Source organism: Hyla sarda, unplaced genomic scaffold (assembly GCF_029499605.1).
Source record: "Hyla sarda isolate aHylSar1 unplaced genomic scaffold, aHylSar1.hap1 scaffold_654, whole genome shotgun sequence".
Lineage (NCBI taxonomy): Eukaryota > Metazoa > Chordata > Amphibia > Anura > Hylidae > Hyla > Hyla sarda.
Genome location: NW_026610669.1, coordinates 51882 through 63982, shown reverse-complemented (window position 1 = coordinate 63982; position 12101 = coordinate 51882). Strand labels below are relative to the sequence as shown.

At 49.5% G+C, this 12101-nt stretch overlaps 1 protein-coding gene across 1 annotated transcript in view; it reads right to left on the bottom strand.

Moving 5' to 3' along the window:
- Nucleotides 1-12101, bottom strand: part of LOC130342650 (intraflagellar transport protein 172 homolog) — a gene marked incomplete at its 5' end in the record, with an annotated part of 101270 nt that overhangs the window by 45329 nt on the left and 43840 nt on the right. Inside the window, 6 exon segments of the mRNA XM_056554283.1 lie at nucleotides 836-933; nucleotides 1019-1108; nucleotides 1198-1251; nucleotides 1253-1285; nucleotides 1287-1344; nucleotides 10162-10282. Of these exon segments, the coding sequence (XP_056410258.1) occupies nucleotides 836-933; nucleotides 1019-1108; nucleotides 1198-1251; nucleotides 1253-1285; nucleotides 1287-1344; nucleotides 10162-10282 (454 nt within the window).

The window sequence follows — 12101 nt, the reverse complement described above, 5'->3', positions numbered from 1 at the left end:
CCCCCCCCCCCCATCACAGCACACACTGGAGGACAGACATATCACATGATGTATACCCCCCCCCCCCCCCCCCATCACAGCACACACTGGAGGACAGATATATCACATGATGTATACCCCCCCCCCCCCCCATCACTGCACACACTGGAGGACAGATATATCACATGATGTATACCCCCCCCCCCCCATCACAGCACACACTGGAGGACAGATATATCACATGATGTATACCCCCCCCCCCCATCACAGCACACACTGGAGGACAGATATATCACATGATGTATACCCCCCCCCCCCCATCACAGCACACACTGGAGGACAGATATATCACATGATGTATACCCCCCCCCCCCCCCATCACAGCACACACTGGAGGACAGATATATCACATGACGCATCCCCCCCCCCCCCCCATCGCTGAACACACTGGAGGACAGATATATCACATGATGTATACCCCCCCCCCCCCCATCACTGCACACACTGGAGGACAGATATATCACATGATGTATACCCCCCCCCCCCCCATCACTGCACAAACTGGAGGACAGATATATCACATGATGTATACCCCCCCCCCCATCACAGCACACACTGGAGGACAGATATATCACATGATGTATACCCCCCCCCCCCATCACAGCACACACTGGGGGACAGATATATCACATGATGTATACCCCCCCCCCCCCCATCACAGCACACACTGGAGGACAGATATATCACATGATGTATAACCCCCCCCCCCCCCCCATCACAGCACACACTGGAGGACAGATATATCACATGATGTATACCCCCCCCCCCATCACTGCACACACTGGGGGCTCCTCACCTCTCGGCCTCCCGGTAGTGACCCTGTTTCTCCTGCTCTTTGGCCTGGGTGATATATAGGACGGACACGTCTCCTGGGTCCATACACTTCACGGCCAGCTATATAGGGAACATGTGACCTGTATGAGCTTAGACCCTACACGTGGCCCCCATAACCCACATATATACATAACCCCTGACCCACCGCGTGCGCCTGCTCCCAGCGGCCGGCCTGTGTGTACATGTCTATGGCCTCCTTGCTCCTCCCGGCCTTGATGTAGAGCTGCTCCGCAAGCTGCAAACAGGTAGAGAAGACAAGATGAGGGGCGGCTGGGTCCCGTATACTCTCCCGCCCCCCAGGAGCACATATGGATATCTCCTGACCTCGTACTCCTGGATGGAGCTGTAGTGCTGCGCGATCTTCATGTAGTAGTCACCGGGCCGTCCGCGGCTCCTGCAGCTCCAGGATGTGGGGTGGCCTTCTTCCACTGCCGAGCACCTATGGCCGCTTCTATGGCCTTAACCGAGCACCTGAATGGAGAGGCGGGGTCATGATATATCTGCCCTGACCCTAACAGACCCGCCTGGACCCTAACAATATACCCACTCCTAACCCCAACAATATACCCACTCCTGACCCTAACAATATACCCACTCCTGACCGTAACAATATACCCACTCCTGACCCTAACAATATACCCACTCCTGACCCTAACAGACCCGCCTGGACCCTAACAATATACCCACTCCTAACCCCAACAATATACCCACTCCTAACCCCAACAATATACCCACTCCTGACCCTAACAATATACCCACTCCTGACCCTAACAATATACCCACTCCTGACCCTAACAGACCCGCCTGGACCCTAACAATATACCCACTCCTAACCCCAACAATATACCCACTCCTGACCCCAACAATATACCCACTCCTGACCCTAACAATATACCCACTCCTGACCCTAACAATATACCCACTCCTAACCCCAACAATATACCCACTCCTGACCCTAACAATATACCCACTCCTGACCCTAACAATATACCCACTCCTGACCCTAACAATATACCCACTCCTGACCCTAACAATATACCCACTCCTGACCCTAACAATATACCCACTCCTGACCCTAACAATATACCCACTCCTGACCCTAACAATATACCCCACTCCTGACCCTAACAATATACCCACTCCTGACCCTAACAGACCCGCCTGGACCCTAACAATATACCCACTCCTGACCCCAACAATATACCCACTCCTGACCCTAACAATATACCCACTCCTGACCCTAACAATATACCCACTCCTGACCCTAACAGACCCGCCTGGACCCTAACAATATACCCACTCCTGACCCCAACAATATACCCACTCCTGACCCTAACAATATACCCACTCCTGACCCTAACAATATACCCACTCCTGACCCTAACAGACCCGCCTGGACCCTAACAATATACCCACTCCTGACCCCAACAATATACCCACCTCCTGACCCTAACAGACCCGCCTGGACCCTAACAATATACCCACTCCTAACCCCAACAATATACCCACTCCTGACCCTAACAATATACCCACTCCTGACCCTAACAATATACCCACTCCTGACCCTAACAATATACCCACTCCTAACCCCAACAATATACCCACTCCTAACCCCAACAATATACCCACTCCTAACCCCAACAATATACCCCACTCCTGACCCTAACAATATACCCACTCCTGACCCTAACAATATACCCACTCCTGACCCTAACAATATACCCACTCCTGACCCTAACAATATACCCACTCCTGACCCTAACAATATACCCACTCCTAACCCCAACAATATACCCACTCCTGACCCTAACAATATACCCACTCCTAACCCTAACAATATACCCACTCCTGACCCTAACAGACCCGCCTGGATCCAAAAAATATACCCACTCCTGACCCTAACAGACTAGCCTGGACCCTAACAATATACCCACTCCTGACCCTAACAGACTAGCCTGGACCCTAACAATATACCCACTCCTGACCCTAACAATATACCCACTCCTGACCCTAACAGACCCGCCTGGACCCTAACAATATACCCACTCCTAACCCCAACAATATACCCACTCCTAACCCCAACAATATACCCACTCCTGACCCCAACAATATACCCACTCCTGACCCTAACAATATACCCCACTCCTAACCCCAACAATATACCCACTCCTGACCCTAACAGACCCGCCTGGACCCTAACAATATACCCACTCCTAACCCCAACAATATACCCACTCCTGACCCTAATAATATACCCACTCCTAACCCTAACAATATACCCACTCCTGACCCTAACAGACCCGCCTGGACCCTAACAATATACCCACTCCTGACCCTAACAATATACCCACTCCTAACCCCAACAATATACCCACTCCTAACCCCAACAATATACCCACTCCTGACCCTAACAATATACCCACTCCTGACCCTAACAATATACCCACTCCTGACCCTAACAATATACCCACTCCTGACCCTAACAATATACCCACTCCTGACCCTAACAGACCCGCCTGGACCCCTAACAATATACCCACTCCTGACCCCAACAATATACCCACTCCTGACCCTAACAATATACCCACTCCTGACCCTAACAATATACCCACTCCTGACCCCTAACAGACCCGCCTGGACCCTAACAATATACCCACTCCTGACCCCAACAATATACCCACTCCTGACCCTAACAATATACCCACTCCTGACCCTAACAATATACCCACTCCTGACCCTAACAGACCCCGCCTGGACCCTAACAATATACCCACTCCTGACCCCAACAATATACCCACTCCTGACCCTAACAGACCCGCCTGGACCCTAACAATATACCCACTCCTAACCCCAACAATATACCCACTCCTGACCCCAACAATATACCCACTCCTGACCCTAACAATATACCCACTCCTGACCCTAACAATATACCCACTCCTGACCCTAACAATATACCCACTCCTAACCACCAACAATATACCCACTCCTAACCCCAACAATATACCCACTCCTGACCCTAACAATATACCCACTCCTGACCCTAACAATATACCCACTCCTGACCCTAACAATATACCCACTCCTGACCCTAACAATATACCCACTCCTAACCCCAACAATATACCCACTCCTAACCCCAACAATATACCCACTCCTGACCCTAACAATATACCCACTCCTAACCCTAACAATATACCCACTCCTGACCCGCCTGGATCCAAAAAATATACCCACTCCTGACCCTAACAGACTAGCCTGGACCCTAACAATATACCCACTCCTGACCCTAACAGACTAGCCTGGACACTAACAATATACCCACTCCTGACCCTAACAGACCCGCCTGGACCTTAACAATATACCCACTCCTAACCCCAACAATATACCCACTCCTAACCCCAACAATATACCCACATCCTGACCCCTAACAATGTACCCACTCCTGACCCCAACAATGTACCCACTCCTGACCCCAACAATGTACCCACTCCTGACCCTAACAATGTACCCACTCCTGACCCCAACAATATACCCACTCCTGACCCCAACAATATACCCACTCCTGACCCCCAACAATATACCCACTCCTGACCCCCAACAATATACCCACTCCTGACCCCCAACAATATACCCACTCCTGACCCCCAACAATATACCCACTCCTGACCCCCAACAATATACCCACTCCTGGCCCCCAACAATATACCCACTCCTGACCCCCAACAATATACCCACTCCTGACCCCCAACAATATACCCACTCCTGACCCCCAACAATATACCCACTCCTGACCCCCAACAATATACCCACTCCTGACCCCCAACAATATACCCACTCCTGACCCCCAACAATATACCCACTCCTGACCCCCCAACAATATACCCACTCCTGACCCCCAACAATATACCCACTCCTGACCCCCAACAATATACCCACTCCTGACCCCCAACAATATACCCACTCCTGACCCCCAACAATATACCCACTCCTGACCCCCAACAATATACCCACTCCTAACCCCAACAATATACCCACTCCTAACCCCAACAATATACCCACTCCTGACCCTAACAATATACCCACTCCTAACCCCAACAATATACCCACTCCTGACCCTAACAATATACCCACTCCTGACCCTAACAATATACCCACTCCTGACCCCAACAATATACCCACTCCTGACCCCAACAATATACCCACTCCTGACCCCAACAATATACCCACTCCTGACCCTAACAATATACCCACTCCTGACCCTAACAATATACCCACTCCTGACCCTAACAGACCCGCCTGGATCCTAACAATATACCCACTCCTGACCCTAACAGACTAGCCTGGACCCTAACAATATACCCACTCCTGACCCTAACAGACAAGCCTGGACCCTAACAATATACCCACTCCTAACGCTAACAATATACCCACTCCTAACCCCAACAATATACCCACTCCTGACCCTAACAATATACCCACTCCTGACCCTAACAATATACCCACTTCTGACCCTAACAATATACCCACTCCTGACCCTAACAATATACCCCCTCCTGAACCCTAACAATATACCCACTCCTGACCCTAACAGACAAGCCTGGACCCTAACAATATACCCACTCCTGACCCTAACAGATCCCCCTGAACCCTAACAATATACCCACTCCTGACCCTAACAGATCCTCCTGAACCCTAACAATATACCCACTCCTGACCCTAACAGATCCTCCTGAACCCTAACAATATACCCACTCCTGACCCTAACAGATCCTCCTGAACCCTAACAATAAACCCACTCCTGACCCTAACAGACATACCTGGACCCTAACAATAAACCCACTCCTGACCCTAACCGATCCTCTTGAACCCTAACAAAATACCCACTCCTGACCCTAACAGATCCTCTTGAACCCTAACAATATACCCACTCCTGACCCTAACAGATCCTCTTGAACCCTAACAATAAACCCACTCCTGACCCTAACAGACCTGTCTGGACCCTAACTATAAACCCACTCCTGACCCTAACAGACCCGCCTGGATCCTAACAATAAACCCACTCCTGACCCTAACAGACCCGTCTGGACCCTAACTATAAACCCACTCCTGACCCTAACAGACACGCGTGGTCCCTAACAATTTACTCACTCCTGACCCTAACACACACGCGTGGTCCCTAACAATTTACCCACTCCTGACCCTAACAGACCCACCTAAACCATAAAAATACACCCCTCCCCGACCCTAACAGATCCTCCTGAACGCTAACTATATACCCCTTCCTGACCCTAACAGATCCTCCTGAACCCTAAAAATATACCCACTCCTGACCCTAACAGACCCGCCTGGACCCTAACAATAAACCCACTCCTGACCCTAACAGACATGCCTGGACCATAACAATAAACCCACTCCTGACCCTAACAGACCCGCCTGGACCCTAACAATATACCCACTCCTGACTAACAATATACCCACTCCTGACCCTAACAATATACCCACTCCTGACCCCAACAATATACCCACTCCTGACCCTAACAGACCCGCCTGGATCCTAACAATATACCCACTCCTGACCCTAACAGACTAGCCTGGACCCTAACAATATACCCACTCCTGACCCTAACATATCCTCCTGAACCCTAACAATATACCCACTCCTGACCCTAACAGATCCTCCTGAACCCTAACAATATACCCACTCCTGACCCTAACAGACAAGCCTGGACACTAACAAAATACCCACTCCTGACCCCAACAGATCCTCCTGAACCCTAACAATATACCCACTCCTGACCCTAACAGACTAGCCTGGACCCTAACAATATACCCACTCCTGACCCTAACAGATCCTCCTGAACCCTAACAATATACCCACTCCTGACCCTAACAGATCCTCCTGAACCCTAACAATATACCCACTCCTGACCCTAACAGACAAGCCTGGACACTAACAAAATACCCACTCCTGACCCCAACAGATCCTCCTGAACCCTAACAATAAACCCACTCCTGACCCTAACAGACCTGTCTGGACCCTAACTATAAACCCACTCCTGACCCTAACAGACCCGCCTGGATCCTAACAATAAACCAACTCCTGACCCTAACAGACACGCGTGGTCCCTAACAATATACCCACTCCTGACCCTAAAAGACCCACCTGAACCATAAAAATACACCCCCCCCCGACCCTAACAGATCCTCCTGAACGCTAACTATATACCCCTTCCTGACCCTAACAGATCCTCCTGAACCCTAAAAATATACCCACTCCTGACCCTAACAGACCCGCCTGGACCCTAACAATAAACCCACTCCTGACCCTAACAGACATGCCTGGACCATAACAATAAACCCACTCCTGACCCTAACAGACCCGCCTGAATCATAAATATATACCCCTTCCCGACTCTAACAGATCCTCCTGAACCCTAACTATATACCCCCCCTAACAGATCCTCCTGAACCCTAACTATATACCCCCCCTAACAGATCCTCCTGAAAATATACCCATCCCCAACCCTAAAAGACCCGCCTGGACCCTAACAATATACTTATTCCTGACCCCTAACTATATACCCCCCCCCCCCCCCCCCCCCAAGACCCTAACAGATCCTCCTGAACCCTAACAATATACCCACTCGTGACCTCTAACTATATACCCCCTTCCAACCCCAATACTATTACACACCCTCCTAATACTATGACACTCCCAACCCTAATACTATTACCCTCCCTCCTAATACTATAACACCCTCCATCCCTAATACTATAACCCTCCCTCCTAATACTATAACACTCCCCAACCCTAATACTATAACCCTCCCTCCTAATACTATAACACTCCCCAACCCTAATACTATTACACTCCCTCCTAATACTATAACACCCTCCAACCCTAATACTATAACCCTCCCTCCTAATACTATAACACCCTCCAACCCTAATACTATAACCCTCCAACCCTAATACTATAACCCTCCCTCCTAATACTATAACACCCTCCAACCCTAATACTATAACCCTCCAACCCTAATACTATAACCCTCCCTCCTAATACTATAACACCCTCCAACCCTAATACTATAACACCCTCCAACCCTAATACTATAACCCTCCCTCCTAATACTATAACACTCCCCAACCCTAATACTATAACCCTCCCTCCTAATACTATAACACTCCCCAACCCTAATACTATTACACTCCCTCCTAATACTATAACACCCTCCAACCCTAATACTATAACCCTCCCTCCTAATACTATAACACCCTCCAACCCTAATACTATAACCCTCCAACCCTAATACTATAACCCTCCCTCCTAATACTATAACACCCTCCAACCCTAATACTATAACACCCTCCAACCCTAATACTATAACCCTCCCTCCTAATACTATAACACCCTCCAACCCTAATACTATAACCCTCCCTCCTAATACTATTACACCCTCCAACCCTAATACTATAACTCTCCCTCCTAATACTATAACACCCTCCAACCCTAATACTATAACACCCTCCAACCCTAATACTATAACCCTCCCTCCTAATACTATAACACCCTCCAACCCTAATACTATAACCCTCCCTCCTAATACTATTACACCCTCCAACCCTAATACTATAACTCTCCCTCCTAATACTATAACACCCTCCAACCCTAATACTATAACCCTCCCTCCTAATACTATAACACTCCCCAACCCTAATACTATTACACTCCCTCCTAATACTGTAACACTCCCCAACCCTAATACTATAACCCTCCCTCCAACCCTAATACTATAACCATCCCTCCTAATACTATAACACCCTCCAACCCTAATACTATAACCCTCCCTCCTAATACTATAACACCCTCCAACCCTAATACTATAACCCTCCCTCCTAATACTATAACACCCTCCAACCCTAATACTATTACACTCCCTCCTAATACTATAACACCCTCCAACCCTAATACTATTACACTCCCTCCTAATACTATAACACCCTCCAACCCTAATACTATTACACTCCCTCCTAATACTATAACACCCTCCATCCCTAATACTATTACACTCCCTCCTAATATAACATCCTCCAACCCTAATACTATAGAACTCCCTCCTAGTATTAGAAAACCCTTCAACCTTAATACTATAACACCCCTCAACTCTAATACTATAACTACCCCCAACTCTAATACTATAACACCCCTCAACCCTAATACTATAACACCCCTCAACTCTAATACTATAACACCCCTCAACTCTAATACTATAACACCCCCAACCCTAATACTATAACAGCCTCCAACCCTAATACTATAACCCTCCCTCCTAATACTATAACACCCTCCAACCCTAATACTATAACCATCCCTCCTAATACTATAACACCCTCCAACCCTAATACTATTACACTCCCTCCTAATACTATAACACCCTCCAACCCTAATACTATAGAACTCATTCCTAGTATTAGAAAATCCTTCAACCTTATTACTATAACTACCCCCAACTCGAATACTATAACACCCCTCAACTCGAATACTATAACACCCCCCAACCCTAATACTATAACACCCCCCAACCCTAATACTATAACACCCTCCAACCCTAATACTATCACAATCCCTTATAATACTATAACACCCTCCCCAACCCTAATACTATAAAACTCCCTCCTAATACTATAACACCCTCCAACCCTAATACTAGAACACTGAACACCCCCCCAACCCTAATACTATAACACTAACACTCCCTCCTAATACTATAACACCCTCCAACCCTAATACTATTACACTCCCTCCTAATACTATTGCACTCCCTCCTAATACTATTACACTCCCTCCTAATACTGCAACACCCTCCAACCCTAATACTATAACCCTCCCTCCTAATACTATAACACCCTACAACCCTGATACTATTACACTCCCTCCTAATACTATAACACTCCCCAACCCTAATACTATTACCCTCCCTCCTAATACTATAACACCCTCCAACCCTAATACTATTGCACTCCCTCCTAATAATATTACACTCCCTCCTAATACTATTACACAACCTCCTGATACTGCAACACCCTCCAACCCTAATACTATAACACTCCCTCCTGATACTGCAACACCCTCCAACCCTAATACTATAACACTCCCTCCTAATACTATTACACTCCCTCCTAATACTATAACACTCCCTCTTAATACTATAACACCCTCCCCAACCGTAATTCTATGACACTGCACCCCTCTAACCCTATTACTATAACCTGTCTGGCGCTCACCCAGCCTCTATGTAGTGATTAATGGCGGCGTCCAGCTGCTTCTGCTGCACCAGATGATCTCCCCAGGCTTCCTCCAGATTCACCACCTCCGCAGGAGAGGCCACCCGGGCGAGCTCCACCGCTGTCACCGAGAAGAGAGGCCACATGACACAACGGGCAGGATGTATTATGTTTATGGGAGATACATGTCACCATAGAGGAGGACCGGGCACTATATCATGGGCACACTACAGGGAAGGGGGGGCAGAAACATGACACCAAAGAGGAGGACCGGGCACTACTTCATGGGCACACTACAGGGAGGGGAGGGGGGGGGGCAGAAACAGGACACCAGTGATCAGGCCCGGGCACTATATCATGGGCACACTACAGGGGGGGGGGGCAGAAACATGACACCAGAGATCAGGACCGGGCACTATATCATGGGCACACTACAGGGGGGGGGGGAAACATGACACCAAAGAGGAGGACCGGGAACTACTTCATGGGCACACTACAGGGAGGGGGGGGGGACAGAAACATGACACCAAAGAGGAGGACCGGGCACTATATCATGGGCATACTACAGGGGGGGGGGGCACAAACATGACACCAGAGATCAGGACCGGGCACTATATCATGGGCACACTACAGGGGGGGGGGATTAGAAACATGACACCAAAGAGGAGGACCGGGCACTATATCATGGGCATACTACAGGGGGGGGGGGGCAGAAACATGACACCAAAGAGGAGGACCGGGCACTATATCATGGGCATACTACAGGGGGGGGGGGCAGAAACATGACACCAGAGATCAGGACCGGGCACTATATCATGGGCACACTACAGGGGGGGGGGGGGGGATTAGAAACATGACACCAAAGAGGAGGACCGGGCACTATATCATGGGCATACTACAGGGGGGGCAGAAACATGACACCAAAGAGGAGGACCGGGCACTATATCATGGGCATACTACAGGGGAAGGGAGGGAGAGGAGGACCGGGCACTATATCATGGGCACACTACAGGGGGGGGGGGAGCAGAAACATGACACCAGAGATCAGGACCGGGCACTATAACATGGGCATACTACAGGGGGGGGGGGGGGCACAAACATGACACCAAAGAGGAGGACCGGGCACTATATCATGGGCACACTACAGGGGGGGGGGGCAGAAACATGACACCAAAGAGGAGGACCGGGCACTAGATCATGGGCACACTACATGGGGGGGGGGGGGGGGGCTGGCAGAAACATGACACCAAAGAGAAGGACCGGGCACTATAACATGGGCACACTACAGGGAGGGGGCAGAAACATGACACCAAAGAGGAGGACCGGGCATTATATCATGGGCACACTACAGGGGGGGGGGGGGGGGGGCAGAAACATGACACCAAAGAGGAGGACCGGGCACTAGATCATGGGCACACTACAGGGGGGGGGGGGGCAGAAACATGACACCAAAGAGAAGGACCGGGCACTATAACATGGGCACACTACAGGGAGGGGGCAGAAACATGACACCAAAGAGGAGGACCGGGCACTATATCATGGGCACACTACAGGGAGGGGGCAGAAACATGACACCAAAGAGGAGGACCGGGCATTATATCATGGGCACACTACAGGGGGGGCACAAACATGACACCAAGGAGAAGGACCGGGCATTATATCATGGGCACACTACAGGGGGGGCACAAACATGACACCAAAGAGAAGGACCGGGCACTATAACATGGGCACACTACAGGGGGGGGGGGCACAAACATGACACCAAAGAGGAGGACCGGGCACTATATCATGGGCACACTACAGGGGGGGGGGGGGGGGCAGAAACATGACACCAAAGAGGAGGACCGGGCACTAGATCATGGGCACACTACATGGGGGGGCTGGCAGAAACATGACACCAAAGAGAAGGACCGGGCACTATAACATGGGCACACTACAGG